Below are 19,615 nucleotides of genomic sequence, written 5' to 3' on the forward strand. Positions count from 1 at the left end.
TGCTCCAAAATCTAAATTTTTTGAACCTTATATTGAATGGTGCTCAAAAGTTTCATATTTTGAAACGTTTCTGATTTCAGATTTTCACATTAGGATGCTCAACCCACGAGGTCTATGCACATATACCAAAATCAGAAAAATTCTGAAATCTGTAACATTTCTGATTCCATGCCTTTTGGGTCAAAGATGTTCAAACTATTGTCTTCGAGGTGAATAATGAGTGGCTGGTATACTTTATTCCCCTGAGGATTTGTGCCTAGCTCTGCTATTGTGGAGCCAAAAGGGCTGCAGGGTGGACACAGAAGTCCTTGCTCTCCCTACTCCCTGGGCAGGCGACAAGCCAGCTTCTAGAAGCAGGTGCCAGCTCTGAACACCCAGGATAAAGAGAAGAAGCTGGTTTACCTAGTCTCCCTTCAGTGGGCTGATTTGGAAGGAAATATGAGAAAGATGTTTTCTCAGCCCTGGTGGCCACGCCTGAGAAGCCTCTGTGTCAGCATCTCTGCGGTTCTGCCTTCTTTCCACTTGGGCCTTGGTCAGATATCTCCAAGTGCCTCTGATCCGTGTCTTCGTCACGCCTCTGCTTTGTCTGAAGCTACCCCAGGCTGCAGTCTCTGAGCAAGGTGTGGATTCTGTTTAATCCTGTATGTGTTACTGGATTTGTTTTCTAGTATGTTGAGGACTTTTTGTGCATATTCATGAGGTCTGATGGCCTGTAGTTTTTTGGGGTGTGACGTCTTTGTCTGGTTTTGGTGTGAGGCTACTGCTGGCCTCACAGAGTGCATTGGGAGGTGTTCCTTTCTCTTCTAGTTTTTTGGAAGTGTTTGATGTTAATTCTTTAAATGTTTGGTGGAATTCAGCAGTGAGACTATGGCATTTTCTTTGTAGATAGTTTTGATTCTAATTCAGTCTCTACTTACGTGGGCATGTTCCACGTTTCTGTTCCTTTTGGAGCCAGCTTCGTAAGCTTGCATCTTTTTAAGGATGTTTCTGTTTCATCTAGGTTATCGTATTGACATTTTTTACAGAGTCCTTTATAATCCTCTCTATCTTTGTATCCGTCTTTCATTCCTAATTTTAGTGATTTGGATCCTTTCACTTTTTTCTAGATCAATCTAGGTAAAGATTTGTCTGCAAAGAACCAATTTTTGATTTTGTTGATTTTCTTTGTTATTGTGGTCTCTATTTCATTTATTTATGCTCTTGTCTTTATTATTTCCTTCCCTCTGCTTTCTTTGAGTTTGGTTTGCTCTTCTCTTTTGGTTTCTTGGGTGTCAAGTTAGGTTACTCATCTGAGCTCTTTGTTCTAGGTATAGTTGGGGTTTCTGAGATTCCCTGTTCCTGGTTTGTATTAACCCTCTCATGTCCTCATCCCAGTGCATACATGCATTTTTAATTTTGAAAGATTACTAGGGCAGATTGTTCCTGAAGGGGTTGGAAAACTTCTATAAAGGACTTAATAGTAAATAATTTGGCTTTGCATGTTTCTGTCACAAGCAGTTAACTCTGTCATTATAGTGTAAAAACAGCCATAGAAGTCTGGAGTGTAGCATGTGCCTGTAATCCCAGAAACTCAGGAGACTTAGGCAGGAGGATCTCAAGTTCTAGGCAGCCTCAGCAACTTACCTGAGACCCTATCTCAAAATAAAAAATCGGGGCTGGAGTTGTGGCTCAGTGGTAGAGCGCTTGCCTAGCACATGTGAGACCCTGGGTTCGATCCTCAACACTGCATAAAAATAAATAAATAAAATAAAGATATTATGTCAAAATAAAAAATAAAAAGGGCTAGGGATGAAGTATGATAGCTAAGTGCCTCTGGGTTCAATCCCTAGTACCAAAAAAAAAAAAAAAAAAGACATTGCTCTCTGTCTCAAAACAGGCAGCAACCAGGATTTGGCCAGTGAGCCAGTTTGCCAGCCCCTGTCCTACAGCATCAAAACTTAAGAGATGCAAACACGAGAATAATGATTTTAAAAGTTTGCAAAAATTTTGTGGATGTCCTTTGTTCTCCCTGTTTTAGTCAGCTTTTTCTCACTCTAACAAAATAATCAATATAAACAATTTAAAAGAGGACAGACTTATTTTGGTTTCAGAGGGTTCAATCCCTGGCTGGCTGGCTCCTGTGTCTGGACCTGTGGGAAGGCAGCACATCACAGTGGAAGATGTGGTAAAATAAAGCTGCTCACCTCACTGCATCTGGGAAGCAGACGAACAGAGGATAGGAGAGGTTGGGGACAAGATAGACACCATTGGGGCCTGCCCTCAGTGAGCTGCTTCTGCAAGAAGGCCCCACCTCCTACAGTTTTCCCCACCTCCCCATGATGCTAGCAGCCAAGAATTCATCAATAGACTAGTCAGAGCTCTCACCTCCCAATCCCTTCCCCAGAGCCCCATTTTTCAACGTTGGTACTTTGTGGACCAAGCCTTTACCACGAGTCTTTGGGAAACACTTCATATCTAAACCATAATGATCCCAAGCCCTTCTTCCCTCACTTGCTTCCCTGTGGGACCAGACTCCCTTGGCTAAGAGGGGAAGATGGTTAGAGACCCTCCTCACTCCCTGCCCCACTCGCCCGCCCATATCAGTCTGAAGGCTTCTTAACTAGACACCAGAATGTCTGTTTTCAGCATACTGACCTGTCTGTAAGCATTTATAATGGCTACTGTGCTCTCTACAAAAACAGTGGGGAACTGGAAATCTTTTATAGATTTGACAGAGGCCTGGAGTTTTCCTCATGGAATTAGCACATGTGCAAAACTGTTACCAGCTTCAATCAAAATCAGGGATTTGTGTCAGAAGAAGGTGGGTGTAGGGGCAGTTCTAGTCCTCTAACTGGGTCCCTGAAGGTGGAGGGGAGATGCCTATGACTGTGCATGTGCAGTTCTTCTAAAACAAATGCCTTGGAATGGAGGTACAGTCCACATTGTCTCTTTAAAATGGTCAGTGACACCCCCTGTGTCTTATGGCAGGAAGTTAGAGAAATTTCTCTTAGAAAATGGAAAAGAAAAAGGAACACCTATAATTATAAACTTCAGGAGGAAATGAAAATGCTTTAAAAATATAATAAATACTGGATGCTTGGTAGAGTGGTGCATGCCTGTAATCCCAATGATTTGGGAGATTGAGGAAGAAAGTTCACAGGTTTCAGGCTAACTTCAGTGATTTAGCAAGGCCTTAAGCAACTTAGTGAGACCCTTATCAAAATAAAAAATCAAAAGGCCTAGGATGTGGCTCCAGGGTAAAATGCCCCTGGGTTCAACTCCTGGTATTGCCAGCAAATTAAAAACTAAAATCAACTGCTGGAGATATTTACACAAATCGCCAGGAATGCTTTCCAAAAAAGAGTGGTATAGGTTGGAAGGTAGACCTTAAGGTAGTTGCCTTGCTGTGGGGAAGGGGCAATCACTGATCGTCCATGCCTTGTGCCAAGCTCAGACCAGTCTTGAGATGGCTGTTGTGAGCCAGGTGTGATGAAGGCCTTGATCCTGGGCTGCTTCCCTGAACACAGGGTTACAACATACCCCAATGTAGTTTTGCATAAATATAATGGTACTCTCAGTATGTTTATTTTTATTTTTTCCTTTATAAATTGTTATAAAAGGGCAAAATGATCTTCATTGTAGTCAGTTAGTGCATCAGCCATAATGTAACAAAGTGAGCTGTCCCCACCCAAGGTAGCCAGTGTCCACAGCTTATATTGTCTTCCACCACTCTAATCACACACCTGTGGGGTTTTGAAGGACTTGCTTATTTTTATAAACAAAGTTCATACTCTATTCCACATCATGGGGGGTCTCACTTAACCTGAAGTCACAGATATTCCCCTAGGTCAGTGTTTTCACTTTATGAGCACAGTACTTACTGAATATTGAATAATATGAGCATACCTAATTTATGGCACTTTTTTGTTCTCCATTTCATTTTTCTGTATTAGTCGTTGTTAGATATGGAAAATGAAAAACCCTAAGATAATGTGGCCTGGGGAAAGGGAGTGAAAAAGAAAACCATACATGGATAGCTTTCATCTCTCTCAAGGTAAATCCTTTTCAGATGCTGGCACTGGCGGGGAGAAAGTGTTTCATCAAACCTAGAATGATAGTCTCTAGGAGACACTAATCTCTTCCAAGATAAATCCTCTCCAGGTGCTGGCCATTGACCCCCAGCACAAAGACCCCAATTCCTGAGTGCCCAAACTGACTCGCTCTGAGTATAGCCAATATAAGCCCCAATTCTCCCTTTGGCCAGGGGCTCATTTTCCACCAGGAAAGCGGGTCCATTCCTGTGGGCCTTATCCTGTTCCTGAACAAAAGGCTCAGATGATCCATGAAGTTTTCTTCTAGCCGGGTCCTTCAGTGCTCACAGTAGTTTTATTCCTTTTTCATTCCGAATAGTCTATGTTTTTGCATTCTCTCTTTTCTTTTCTTTTTTTTTTTTTAACTGGTGAAGTTTTTATTAAATCCATAGAAGTAAAAACCATTTTTGTGAGGGACTGGGGATGGGGCCACCAAGGAGTATTTCTTTTCTTTTTAATGAGGTTACCAGGGGTTATCCATTTTATTGATTTTTCTTAAAGGGTTATATTTTGATTTTTGTGTCATTTCTCTTGTTTTTCTTCAATTTTATATTTCTTTAATTTTATATTTCTTCATATTAAATACTTCCTTTTACGCTCTCATTTATTTATGTTCACATTCTTGTGACTTTTCAGTTAATACTTTGTTCCTTTATTTTTCTTTCTCTTTTAACTAATAAAAAACATTTAGGACTAAATTCTTTTTTTCTTTTTTTTTTTCCCTCCTCTAGAGGCAAGTTTGGTTGAGTCTCTTGGGTTTTTAGAATTCTCCTGTTCATTGCTGTATAGATAATTTTAAATTTTATTTTTCACTACTTCTGGCTTTGCCAACAGGGGTCAAATTTATTTGCATTGCATTTTCGCCCTAATTGATTTGGTATTTTATTATGTTTTTAGTTCTTGTGGTAGCGGACAACCCTTAGAAACCATAATTAAATATATTTTTCTTTTTCCTATTTCTTATTTCTTTTACTTTTTATATTCCTCCCAGATAAAATGTTGTTAACTATCTCATCCCTGACCAAATATGAAATCTCTATAAACACCCTTTCTCCTTTCCCAAACTCTTAAATTTTGAGAGGATGATATGATTTTGGACTATTACTGCTTTTCCTTAAAGTCAATCTCTTTGACTTCAAGAATCCTTATTTATGACTTATATTGCAACTTCCCAGTGGCTTTACTATCAACTATTTAGCATTAGCAAAGTGTTTTATGGTATTTGCAGCTAGTTCCTGTTTCTTTTTCTTTGGTAGCTAATAATAAAATCATAATGATAATGCCAATAATCATTATTTCTATAACTTCAACTATGAGTCAGATATTGGTCAAGGGCATTTAATCATCCCAATAACCTTCTGAAGTCAGTACTGCTATTATCTGTGTTTCACAGGTGAGAAAATGAGATACTTTCCCAAGTCACACAGGGTTTGGCCTTACCTGGCTTCACAGTCTGTTCTCCTAACCACCAAAGAGGTCTTTCAAGCATCCCAGAGAATTTTTTCCCCTGTTGTGGCAACTTGAGTTAAAAGACATATAGATGCAAACCCAAAAGAGGGGCTCTCCTGGAATTACTGGAAACAGAAGTGGTGCGTACAGCTTGGCCCTCCTCATGTAAGCAAGTACTGTTCAGCTGCTAGGGGAAAAAAAAAAAATATATATATATATATATATATATATAATAATTTCTTGGAGGCTCCAGATGCAAATGGTCACATTCAAGTTCTGGCATCATCTTCTGCATGTGGGTGACATGGGACACCTGGGAAGTTGAAGCCCATATAAATGATCTTTATTACTCCATTCTTCTCTCTCTCTCTCTTTTTTTTTTAATTCAAATAAATCTAACCATGAGGAATCCTGTTGTCCTGGCCAAATACTGATCCCATAGTATCATTAGCACCACCACACTCTTGGGGTTAAGTCAAGAGACAGTTTGAGTTCTGAAGTAAATATAGGAAAACACAAGTCAGTGTCTCTCTCTCTCTCTCTCTCTCTCTCTCTCTCTCTCTCTCGGAGATAATTATATTTCCTACACATTTCTAATATGAACAGAAATTCCTATCATTATGGGATACTGGGAGGGCTGGAATGACTGTTTAAGCTAAGTGTGTACATTTTGGAGAACATTGAGAAAAATGTTGTGTGACGATCTCAGTGAAGAATGGGGCTGTGTGTGGGAGCTCCCCTCAAATACAGAACTTGTGTTATCTTCTGGCCTTTGCATGAAAGGGCTACGGCTTAGAAGTGATTGCTTCCCATAGCAATTTTTATACAATCAAGTTATCACAAAATATTTTACACTTTTTATACAATCAAGTTAACACAAAATATTTCTTGGATGCTTGTGGTATACTTAGCAAATCAGGGTATTTGAAGAAGTGTAAATCAGCTAAATTTTTTTATGTTTGTTTTTAAAAGATGTTTGCATTCCTGGTAGTGGTTCACTGAATATCACTATATATCACTTCTATACGTGATATATGTGGGAGGTCGATGCAGATAACGAAATGTATGAAACTGGCAGTGAGCTGAATGTTTATTCAGAAGATGGAGATGAGAAAAGACTTAATGGAAAAGGAATATCTCCAATGAGGCCCTAACAGGGTTTGTTCCCTGGGGGATTGGCAAGAACAGGGCAACAGGGATGAGAGTGACAGCCGTCCTTGAGGGCCAGAGAAGGGACAAACCTGAGGAGCAAAGGGAGCTGAGGCTGAGGATTAGGTAAAGTGAGGTGGGTGTTATTTTCAACTATTGATTTATCTTTCAAATATCCCCCCCAAAGTAAAATTATGGCTCAGATATAAAATCATGGCAAATATAAAATGAGCTTGTGCCAAAGATTTTATTGAACTCATCAATCAGTGGAGGAGCCAATAGGATGTTAAAGAGCAGCGAGAAGCTAGGTGTGGATGTTAGATGGATGGAGATCAACCTACAGAGTTCTGGGCAATTTACCAAATACATACAAAGACAAGGTTGCTGGGTTAGATACAAAGCTAGTTGATGTCTTCCGGGACAACAAACTCTTAATCTTTCGGGCTGTCTGTTTCCCTGGATAAAAGTTACTTGTATTTTTACTAGAAAAAAAAATCTGTAAGTTAACATGTAACTTTACTAAGTCTGAGATATTAATAGCAAATAGTGAATTGAACAGAGTACATTTGCCTAGATGTCCTTGGGTAGCTTTTGTAACATATGACCTTGAAAAGATGTGCCGTCTACTTTTTTCCTCTATTTCCAAGTTTTAGATAATTTCAGAAATAATATTAACCTACAAAGAAATTGGCCACAGTGCCCTTCTGTGGCTCTGAAGATGGGACCCCCTGCTTGCTCTTGTTCTAGATTTAGTTCTTGAATAGTGCAGACAGAGACATCGGAAGGCCTCTTCGACCCAGCACCCCCCAGGTCCCCGCCTTCCTCTCATACTCTTTTCATCTTCATCACCTCTGGCAGTCGGCTCTCAGCTTGGGCTCAGTGCTCATTCTCCCCTCGCTCAAGACATAGTTGAGCAGAAATGGGGCCTGGGGCAGATTCCCAGGTGAAAAGAGCAGGGTAATGGTGCTGGTTCCTCATTGCTGAGCCTGGGCTCCTGCAAGTGTTTGTCGGGACAAGCAGGGTGCTCGGGGCGGGTGGTCCTGCCCAAGGCTCCTGATGCTTCTCTGTCTTGCTGGCCCTTCCTGTCTGGAACGGCCGGGCAGTGTGTTGCAGGTGCCATGTACATCACTGGCTTTGCTGAGTCCATCTCGGATTTGCTGGGCCTCCGGAACATCTGGGCTGTGCGAGGAATTTCAGTTGCTGTGCTTCTGGCCTTGCTGGGGATCAACCTAGCGGGCGTCAAATGGATCATTCGATTCCAGCTGCTGCTGCTGTTCCTGCTGGCCGTGTCCACGCTGGACTTTGTGGTGGGCTCTTTCACCCACCTGGACCCAGGTAAGCCCTTCAGGGTTCAGTATGTGGCCTATCCTGGGGATCTGCACTGCTTTGTGAATGTTGATAGATGTGAATTTGGAGATGACCCTCCTGTCATGGGTTGTACCTACAATTTAGTTGGGCCGTTCCTGATCAGATGAGTTGGTATGTCTTGGTGTGACTTCACGAAGTCTCTCTTCACACACACGTTTTCACTTTATGCTTTTTCTGTTTCCTTTTCTTCTTAAAACAAAACTCAGAAAATTTAGATTACAAGAAAGCAGAAATACACCAAGATTAAATTGATTACAGTGATTGGAAGAGTGGGCAAGAAATAAATATGCATGTAGGGAAGATAAACAGACCTTAATTTTTTCTCATTGATTTTTTTTTTTTTTTTTTGGACTGGGGATTGAATCCAGAGGTGCTTAACCACTGAGCCACATCCCCAGCCTTTATTTTATTTTATTTTATTTTATTTAGAGACAGAGTCTCGCTGAGTTGCTTAGGGGCTTGTGAAGTTGCTGAGGCTGGCTTTGAACTCGAGATCCTCCTGCTCAGCCTCCTAAGCTGCGAAGATTACAGGTGTGCTCCATCACATCTGGATTTTTTTTTTTTAAAGGACTTTGCTTGCTTAGACTGTGTGAGGCTCTAGATTCCATCTTCAGCACTGTGAACAAGGACAAATACTAACTATTTCTGGGGGACAGGGACAGATATATGCTTGATTATTTATAGTTTTATGTGCTAAATTATTTTTTTTTCAAAATAAAAATATGCATCCATTAACTAATAAACTTAAAGAAAACAACCAACCAGGTATAGTTTTGCCCCCTTTGGAGATGATATCACATCTGTTTAAGCAGTCTGTCGCTATTTAATCTAACCCTGAATTTTCCTCAGCCTTGAGGATGCTTGGCCAATCAATCCTAAAGCCTTAGGCCTTGAGTGACCAGCTCTTACCAGAGTGTCATAACTGTGTAGCTTTCTGATTTGCTCTGGTTTGGCATTAAGGCCAACTTTGCTTCTCTCCAGATTGTGGAGCTATTCCTAGAACACTGGAAAAAAAGGTCACTGCTTGATGTTTTCCACTGCAGGGAGGGACCCTGTCTTTATATAACAGTAGGACCAAGCAGCCTAACTGGACTATCTGGACTATGGATGGGAAAAGAAGGATGAAGCCCCTCGCTGTGTTTCACACACACACACACACACACACACACACACACACACACACACAGCATAGACCATGACCTGTACAGGTGGCGATAGCGGCTGCATTGGACGACACTAGCATTGTACTTGGCACTTTATGTGGCTTATCTTGTTGAATTCTTATCAGAACGTCTTAAGATAAGAACAGCTATACTCATTTTGCAGATGAGGAAACCGAGGCTCAAAGATGCTATTGGTGGAAATGCGTGGCAGAGCTGGGGTTTGAAACTAGATTTCTTCGTCACCACTGCTGAGCTGATTCCTGCGGTGGGAAGCAAGCCTGTTTTCACACTCCATGAGAGCAACTCTGCTTTTCTTCTTCTAGCCTGCTCCTGGTGTGTGTCCGAAACAGTCTTGTCTTTTATCAGTGTTGGTGCGGAAAGGTTAGAATTCAGTTCGCATACGTTATCTGGCTTCATCACTTCTTCATATGCTGCAGTTGTTCTGTTGGAAAATTGTATCTCCCTTAAATTCCTTGAATGTCCCTACTTCTGGCATCCTGGGCCCTTCCTCAGAATCCCCAGACTGCCCCTTGATCCAGCACCTAAGGGTCAGCTCCTGTACAGAAGGAGTCCCCAGGGCCCACTGCCATGCTAAGGGCCACAAGTATCCACACAGGTATCCACACATGCTGTTTGGAACATCTCCATTGGAGGGAAAGGGTGACCCCCGCCCGACCCCACTGGACCTTGCACCATCTTACAGAGTCGGCGCCCATACTGAGGGAGACTTACTGGCCTTTGGCTGCCAACCTGTCAGTTTAGGGGAGAAAATGCCCACTGTAGTCCCCAATTCCTGGGTGCTTTCCCCTCCAGAAATACAGTGGCTGAAAGAGCACAGTTAAATTGCAGGGCAATCCCACTGGCCTCTCTGAAATCCTACTAGACTAATGTGTTTTCCTTCTTTTTGATTAGAAGTTTTCTTGGCTGTTCTTCTAGGTTACTCCAAATATTTCTCCTTCCTTCTGGTCAGTACATTAGCAGGGTGTAGTGTGAACTGGAATTTATTTTCAATTATTCCCATAGCAACTAGCCCCTCTAGAATCTGTTTTTGGTATCTCTGATGTTTCATAGGGGCTGTTTTCTTTGCGGTTAAAAATTCAAACTGAAACCAGACCTTCAGAATGGGTTGAGCAGAATGGTTTCAGCTATTAAAAAAAATATATATATATACATAGAGATTTGAAAAAATAATGGAAGGAACTATGCCTAAATGTTAATGATGATTGTCATCTATTGAGATTACATGTGGCTGTATTTCTTTTCCTTCAGTTGACCAGTGTTACTTGTTTTTTAAAAAAAATTAATAGATATTATGGGCTGGGGTTGTGGCTCAGTGGTAGAGCAATTGCCTAGCATGTGTGAGGCACTGGGTTTGAGTCTCAGCACCACATAAAAATAAATAAAGGGCTACCAACAACTAATAAAATATTTTTTAAAAAATAATAGATGTTAATTTATTAATAGTAGATATTAATTAACTAATAATAGTTAATTTTATTAATTAATAGATGTTCGTAGAGCAGGTTTCAGTCAATGGAGAATTGAACAGATAGTACAAAGGTTCCCACCTGCTTCCTCCCTCCCTCCCCCACCACAGCTTCCCCTGTTAACATTTGCGTTAGTGTGGGGTACATTTGTTAACAGTTGATGAACCAATTCTGACACGATTATTAACGTCCGTAGTTTAGGGTTCACGCTTGGTGTTGCATATTCTATGGGTTTTGGAAGGATGCAGTGCTGTGTGCCCACCATAACAGCATCACAGAGAGGAGTATGCAAACCCCCTGTGCTCCACCTGTTAATCCCACCCCACTGCACACTCCCAGCCACCAGTCATCTTTTTATTGCCTCCATAGTTTCAGCCTTTTCTGGAATATCATATACTTGGAATCTGAAAATATATAGCTTTTCCAAATTGGCTTCTTTCACTTATTAATATGCACCTAGGATTCCTCCATGTCCTTTTGTGGCTTGATAGCTCATTTCTTTTTACGTCTGAATACTATTCAGTTTCTGAATGGACCCAATTTATCTCTCCATTCACCTGTTGAAGGACATTGGTTACTTCCAGTTTTTTTTTTTGGCAATTTGAACAAGATAGTTCAGGTTTTTGTGACAATATTTGTTTCAACTCACTTGGATAAATCCCAAGGAGCATGATGGTCGGATCATAGGGTAAGACTGTGTTTCTTTTTGAAAGAAACTAACAAACTGTGTTCCAAAGTTTCGTAAGAGTTTGCGTTTTGAATGAGTTTCTGCGGCTCCTGTCCTGATTGGCAGTTGGCATGTCAGTCAGTGTTCTGGATTTGGGCTGTTCTGATAGGTGTGTGGTGGTATCTCATCACTTTAATTTGCAGTTCCTTGATGACATCTGATATTGATCATATTTTCATATGCTTATATTTTCCATCTGTATATCATCTTTCATCTTTGGTGAACTATCTGTCTAGATACTGTGCCCTTTTAAAACTTGGATTGTTTGTTTTCTTCCTGTTGAGTTTTAAGGGTTCTTTGCATATTTTGGATAGAAGCCCTTTGACAGATATGTGTTTTATAAATATTTTTTTTCCAGTCTGTGGTTTGTCTTTTCATTCCCTTAACTATGTCTTTGGTAGAGCAGAAGTTTTTAAGTGTAATGAAGCTTAGCATATTCATTTTTTCTTTAGTGGATCATGAATTGGGTGTCACTAAATTTTTCTCCTGTGTTCTCTTTTAGAAGTTTTGTTTTTTAAAAATATTTTGCTTATTAATGCATATTAATTGTACATGTTAATGGAGTCCAGTGTATAGTTTCATACATTCACATAGCATGCACTAATCAATACAGCCTCTCTTTTCTACCTATCTCCCTTATACCTTTCCCAATCTCTAGTAATCACTATTCTATTTCAGTTTTATTTTTTTTTTCAGTACTGAGGATTGAATCCAGAGGTGCTCTACCACTGAACTATATCCCTAGCCCTTCTTATTTTTTATTTTGAGACAGGGTCTTGCTAATTTTCCTGGATGGCCTTGAATTTACGATCCTCCTGTCTCAGTCTCCCAAATAACTGGGATTACAGATATGCACCACCCCCCCCCAGCTAGGTTGACTTTCTTTTCTTTTCTCTCTCTCTTTCTTTCTTTCTTTCTTTCTTTCTTTCTCTCTCTCTCTCTCTCTCTCTCTCTCTCTCTCTCTCTCTTTCTCTCTGTCTCTCTCTTTCTTTTTCCACATATGAAAGAGAGGTAGGAGGGAGAACTTATTCTTCTGTGTCTGGCTTATTTCACTTAATATAATATACTCCAGTTATAGCCATTTTGCTGCAGCTGACAGGATTTAACTCTTCTTTGTGGCTGAAAAATACTCCATTGTGTGTGTGTGTGTGTGTGTGTGTGTGTGTGTGTGTGTGTGTATTTCTTTATCTATTCATCTGTTGCTCCCATTCATCTGTGGGTACTAGGCAGATTCATACCTTTGCTATTGTGAATAGTACCACAATAAAACATGATGATGCGGGTGTCTCTTTGGTATGCTGATTTCACTTCCTTTGGCTGTACACCCAGAAGTGGGATAGCTGCATCATGTATCAGATTTGTTCTTAGTTTATTGAGGAACCTCAATACTGTTCTGTATAATGGCTGTACTGACTTTGCATTCCCACCAACAGTATCTAAGAATTCCTCTTTCTCCATATCCTTGCCAGGATGTGTTATTTTTGTAATAGCCATCCTAAGTGGGATGAGATGGTATCTCCTTGTAGTTTAAATTTTCATTTCCTTGACAGCTAATGACATTGAGCATTTTTTCATATATCTGTTGGCAATTTATAGTTCTTCTTTTTAGAAATGTCTATTCAGATCATAGCCCATTTCTTTCTTCCCTGCAGTGTTGGGGATTGAACCCAGGGCCATGCTAGGCAAGTGCCCACCACTGAGCTACACTCACAGCCCAGTTTGTCCATTTTTAAGCAGGATTGCTTGAGGGTTTATTATTTTTTTTCTGAATTCTTTATGTATTCTTGATATTAACCCTCTGCCAGATGAATAGTTGGCAAATATTCCCTCCCTTTCTGCAGGTTGTCTCTTTTCTCTGTTGATATATCATTTCCTTTGCTGTGCAGATGCTTTTTAGTTGATGCAATATCATTTGTCAATTTTTGCTTTTGTTTCCTGTGTTTTTTGGGTCCTAAACAGAAGATTATCGCCTACACCAATGTCTTGAAGTGTTCCCCTATGTTTTCCTGTTAGTTTCAGTGTCTCTGCTCTTACGTTTAGGTCTTCATTCCATTTCAAGTTGCTTCCTGCACAGGGTGAGAGGTAGCACTCAAGTTTTAGTCTTCTGCATGTGGAATCAGATATCCCAGCACTATTTATTGAAGAGGGTGTTATTTTCTCTAACAGATGTTTGTGGTTGTTGTTTTTTTTAGATATACATGACAGTAGAGTGTATTTTGACATATCATAATACGTGGAGTATAACTTCCCATTTGTGTGGTTGTACACAATGTGGAGTTTCACTGGCAGAGTATTCATGTGTGAACATAGGAAGGTTATATCCAATTCATTCTACCATTTTTTCCCCTTTCCATCTCCCTTCATTCCCCCTTGACTAATCCAATGCCCTTCTATTCTCCCCTAATCTCCCTTATTGTGTGTTAGCATCCACATATCAGAACATCCAGCCTTTGGTTTTGAGGGGAGATTGGCTTATTTCACTTAGAATGATAGTATCCAGTTCCATACATTTACTGGCAAATGCCATAAATTTCATTTTTCTTTTTAGCTAAGTAATATTCCACTGTTTATATAATCTACATTTTCTTTATCCATTCATCCATTGAAGGACACCTATGTTGGTTCCACAGCTTAGCTATTCTGAACTGAGCTTCTATAAACATTGATGTGTCTGTATCACTACAGTATGCTGACTTAAAAAAATATTTCATTTTTTTAGTTATAGGAGGACAAAATGTCTTTATTTTACTTTATGTGGTGTTGAGGATCAAACCAGTGCCTCATATAAGCTAGGTGAGCGCTCTACCACTGAACCACAACCCCAGCCCTAGTATGCTGATTTTAAGTCCTTGGAGTGGGATAACTAGGTCAAATGATGGTTCCATTCCAAGTTTCCTGAGGAATCTCCATACTGTCCTCCAGAGTGGTTACACCAATTTGCATTCTCACCAGCAATGTATGAATGTGCCTTTCTCCTCACTTCCTTGCTAACATTTATTGTTACTTGAGTTCTTGATAATTGCAATTCTGATTGGAGAGACATGGCATCTCAGTGTAGTTTTGATTTGCATTTCTCTAATTGCTAGATATGTTAAACATTTTTTCTTATATTTATTTATTTTTAAAAAATATTTTTTAATTGTAGATGGACACACAACCTCTTTGTTTATTAATTTACTTTATATCCGGTGCTAAGGATAGAACCCAGTGCCTCAAACATGCTAGACAAGTGCTCTGCCACTGAGCTACAGCCCCAGCCCTTCTTATATTTATTGATCAAACACACAATTTCTTCTGTGAAGTGCCTGTTCAGTTCCTTAGCCCATTTATGATTGAGTTATTTGGTTTTTTGGTGTTAAGGTTTTTTGAATTCTTTATATATCCTGGAGATTAATGCTCTATATGAGGTTCAGGTAGCAAAGATTTTCTCCCATTCTGTAGGCTCTCTATTCCCATTCTAGATTGTTTCCTTTGCTGTGAAGAGCTTCTTAGTTTGAATCCATCCCATTTATTGATTCTTGATTTTACTTCTTTTACTTTAGGAGTCTTGTTAAGGAAGTCAGTTCCTAAGCCAACTAGTGGAGATTAGGGTCTACTTTTTCTTTTAGTAGGCGCATAGTCTCTGGTCTAATGTCTATGTCCTTGATCTACTTTGAGTTGGGTTTTCTGCAGGGTGAGAGATAGGGATTTAATTTCATTTTGCTACATATGGATTTCCAATTTTCCCAACACTATTTGTTGAAGAGGCTATGTTTGTGGCACTTTTGTCTAGTATGAGAAAACTGTTTTTATGGGTTTGTCCATGTTCTCTATTCTGTACCATTGGTCTTCATGTCTAACAGATATTTTTGGTGCCCTTGTTAAGAATCAGTTGGCTGAAGACGTGTGGATTTTTTTCTGAATGTTTATTCTGTTCCATTGTTTCATGTGTCTGTTTTATATGGCATTCAGTTCCATGTAGTTTGATTACTATAGCTTTTTAGCATGTTTTGAGGTTAGATAGTATGGTACCTACAGTTTTTTTCTTTTTGCTCAAGATTCCTTTGCCTATTTTGGGGTCTTTGTGTTTCGAAATGAATTGTTTTCCATGTACATGAGGTACTAGGAATTTAACCCAGGATGCTCTCACACTGAGCTATACCCCAGACATTTTTTATTTTTGAGACAGGGTCTCAAAATAAGTTGTTGAGGCTGGCCTTGAATTTGTGATCCTCTTGCCTCAACCTCCTGAGTTTCTGGGATTATAGGTGTGCACCATCACACATGGCTTCTATGTGAATTTTAGGATTGTATTTTCTAGTCTGTGAAGAATATAATTGGTTTTTTTGATGGAGATTGCATTAAATCTGTAGATTGTTTTGTGTCGTGTGTTTATAATAATGTTTCACTCCATGAAGATGGGAATTCTTTATCTTTTTGTGTCCTCTTTAGTTTCTTTCATCAGTGTTTTGTGGTTTTCGCTGTAGTCTTTCACTTCCTTGGTTAATTTATTCTTAGGTATTTTATTTTATTTTTGTAGCCATTGTGAATAGAATTGCTTTGATGATTTCTTTCTCAGCAATTTGTTGTTGATGTGTAGAAGTTTTATGTTTTACATTTAAGTCTATGATCAACTTTGAGTGATATTTTTTCTTGTGAAAGGTGTATCTAGATTATTTGCATGTGAATGTCTGATTGTTCAAGTACCATAGGCTGAAAAAACTATTCTGTCTCCATTTGAATTGCCTTTGCTCTTAGGTAAAAGGTCAGTCCGCTGTATTTATGTGGGTCTGTGTCTGGCTTTGTTATGTCCCACTGATGTATGTGCATTCTTTCTCTATTCTATATCTCTTGAATTATCACAGCCTTATACTGTGTCCTACAGCTGGCTTGTACCTGTCCTCCAACTCCGTCTTCTTTTTTTTCCACAAGTGATGCTCTTTTTTTTTTTTTTAAACTTTATTTTATTAGTTTACTTTTCCTTTTTATGTGATTCTGATGATTGAACCCAGTGCCTCACATGTGCTAGGCAAGCGCTCTACCACTGAGCCACAAGCCCAGCCCCTAGTGTTGCTTTTTAAATCAGAAAAAAAATCTAAATACAATTAAGCTGAACTTTATTTCTTTTTCTTTCTTAAAATGTCAACAAAAACAACAACAACAAAATCCTGAAATATATAATGTAAAAATGTAGAAAATAGGGGCTGGGGTTGTGGCTCAGTGGTAGAGCACTCACCTGGCAGTGTTGGGCACTGTGTTTGATCCTCAGCACCACATAAAAATAAATAGATAGATAAATAAATAAATAAATAAATTTTGTTCAGCTACAACTAAAAACAAATATTGAATTTTAAAAAAATGTAGAAAGTATGGTAAAAGATGGAAGTTACCTTCTGCTGTTTTTTTTCCCCCCACTTTTCTCCAGAGGGGTGTTTGGTGTATGTATAATCTATTGCTATCAAACAAATTTTTTTGAAAATTTAGTGGCATAAAACATCAGTAAACATTTATTTATCTCTGGCCTTCCCTGTGATCCAGGAATGTGGGTGCGACTTAGCTGGTGGCTGAGTGTCAGCCAGGCTGCGGTCATTTGAGGGTGCAGCTGGGGCTGGAGGTCTTGCTGGCAGGTGGTGGTTGGTGGCTGATGGGAGACCTCAGTGCCTTTCTATGTGGTCCTTCTCGAGAGCTGCTTAAGTGTCCTCAAGAGAAGGGCTGACTGGCTTCCCCCAGAGTAAACAGAGAGAAAGCACAGCCGAAAGCTCCTTTTTATGATCTAGCCTCAGAAGCCACTTAGTGGCACTGCCCCCATGACCTATGTGTTACAGTGAGTCCCTGAGTCTCCTTTGAAGGGAGGAGAATTAGTTTCCACCTTTTGAATGGGTAAGTTTCAATGAATTTGCAGGCACACTTTAAAGCCAAGGTGATAAATTTTAAAATCAGAACAAAATTGTCTTTTAATACATGAACACTACATTTTCCTCTGCATGTGTAGTTTAAAGGGAATGAATGTTTTCTTGTTTTATAAAAACCAAAAAAATCCTAAAATGGCTGGGCCCAGTGGCTCATGCCTATAATCCCAGCAGGTGGGGAGGCTGAGGCAGGAGGATCCTGAGTTCAAAGTCAGCCTCAACAATAGCGAGGTGCTAAGCAACTCAGTGAGACCCTGTCTCTAAATAAAACACAAAATAGGGCTGGGGCTGTGATGCAGTGGTTTTAGTGCCCTTGAGTTCAATCCTCAGTACCAAAAAAAAAAAAAAAAATTCTGAAATGGATAAAGTTGAAGAGTAAAAGTTTCCTCCTCTCATTCCATTCTCCTACTCTTACACTTCGGCAGGCGTTAGATGAACACATGTCTTTGTAGTCTGTTTTCTACACATGTATGAACACATACACAGGTGTGCATGCACATAAACACATACAGTACAGTTCTTTATAAAAATAAAATTAAATTCCACATTGTTTTGCTACTGCCCACTCCCCGAGTTCCGTTCCATATCATGGATATCAATGTCAGTATGTTTAGGATACTCATCCTTTTTCAACACCTGCAAGGTGTTCCACTTTACAAATTTAAAATTCTATATAATTAAAGGCTCATTCATTGGTAGTTATTTATATTTTTCTAGTGTGGTCGCTTCAAATGTTGATGTGAACATGCTGTACCAAAGTTGGAGCTTATTTTTGCAGGATTAAGTCTTATAAATAGAATTCACAGAACAAAGGTCAAGCACATTTTCAATTTTGTTAGATTCTGCCAAATGGCTTTTCAATAAGGTTGTTTCATTTTGAACTTTAATAGTACATAAAGAGTTATTGATTCCCCATATCTTGGAAACTATTAGGTAGGTTTAATCTTTTAGATTTCTGTCTTGTGATAGGTGGGGGGAAAAAAGGTGATCTTTTAAATTTGTTTTTCTTCAATCATTAATAAGGATAATTTTTCATATTTTTATTGCCACTTATGCTTCTTTTTCTTTGAATTGTCTATACTCTTTCCCTATTTTTCCATCAGGTTATCTTATTCTTTAATGATTTACAGAAGCTCTTCTACCTTAATCATTAATCCACACAAAACAAATATTTGTTTAGTTTTCATTAGAGACAGATGATGTTTGTTATATATGTTGAATTTTTTTCCCTAACATGTCCTTTTAAAATTGACTTAGTAGGTAATGAAAGTAATATGTGTACATAAAAGTATTCATTTTTGAGCCAAATTGGGTACTCTGATTGCTTGTTTCCTTGTATATTTTCTTGAAATTAAATGCTTCAGGGGCTGAGGATGTAGCTCAGTTGGTACAGGGCTTGCCTCATATGCACAAGGCTCTGGGTTTGATCCCCAGAACCACAAGAAAGAAAAAAAAAGAAAAAAGAAAAAGAAAGAAAAAAGAAAGACAGAAAAATAGTAAGAGAGAGAGAGAGAGAGAGAGAGAGAGAGAGAGAGAGAGAAAGCAATTGACCACTTCATGTAATAGTTTCCTAAGGCTGCCCCAACAACTACCACAACTGTAGGAGCTTAAAACAGCAGAAATTTATTCTCTCACAGTTCTGGAGCTGGAAGTCTGAAATCCAAGGTGCCAGGCAGGGCCAGTCTCCCTGGAAGGCCCTAGAGGTACTCCTGGTACTCCTTCCTCAGCCTCTGCTCCTTCTCCTCCCACCTGTGTGTGCTGTGTAAGGACAACTGGTCACTGGAAACAGGTCCGACTTAGGTAATCCAGGCTAATCTCATCTAAAGGTCCCTAAATTCATCTGCAAACTGCAGACCCTTTTTCCAAATATGGTCTCATTTGTAGTTTCCTAGGGGTGGACATTTTTTAGGGGTCACCACTTAAACCACTACATTCCATTGTTTTTTACTTGCTTTATTTTCTAGAATTTTATTACCGTTTTAAAAGATGTTCCATAGAGCTTTCAAAGACTTACAGGCATTTTCCGCAGTGATCCCTCTGTTAGGGTCTCCTTGTGGGAGAGTCTCTCCTCAGCATTGCTTTTCATGGACGGATGATCTCAGAGTCTGGGTCTTCACCCTCACTGCTCCTGGGGGTTGCTCCCTGTTCTCTGGATCGCAGATCATCCTCTCTGCCTACGGTAGAAAATCTGCTTTTCTACCCGAAGGTAGAAAAGCAGATTTTCTACCGTAGGCAGAGAGGTGTTATTCTGATTTCTGTTCTTGACAGGTAACCTGTTTCTTTTCCTCCAAGTAGTCCTGGTATTCCCTTTACC

At 39.5% G+C, this 19,615-nt stretch overlaps 1 protein-coding gene across 7 annotated transcripts in view; it reads left to right on the plus strand.

Annotated features, from left to right (window-relative positions):
- The window catches only part of Slc12a8 (solute carrier family 12 member 8), a 166,020-nt gene that overhangs the window by 26,472 nt on the left and 119,933 nt on the right, over positions 1-19,615 (plus strand). For all 7 annotated transcript variants that reach the window (XR_013436847.1, XR_013436846.1, XM_078044058.1 and 4 more), the window contains one exon: positions 7,772-8,003. Coding sequence is in view for 5 of the 7 variants with exons in the window: in XM_078044058.1 (XP_077900184.1) it covers positions 7,772-8,003 (232 nt within the window). In the remaining 2 variants the exon portion in view is untranslated. The remainder of the gene's footprint in view (positions 1-7,771; positions 8,004-19,615) is intronic.

Source organism: Ictidomys tridecemlineatus, chromosome 3 (assembly GCF_052094955.1).
Source record: "Ictidomys tridecemlineatus isolate mIctTri1 chromosome 3, mIctTri1.hap1, whole genome shotgun sequence".
NCBI classification, from domain to species: Eukaryota; Metazoa; Chordata; class Mammalia; order Rodentia; family Sciuridae; genus Ictidomys; species Ictidomys tridecemlineatus.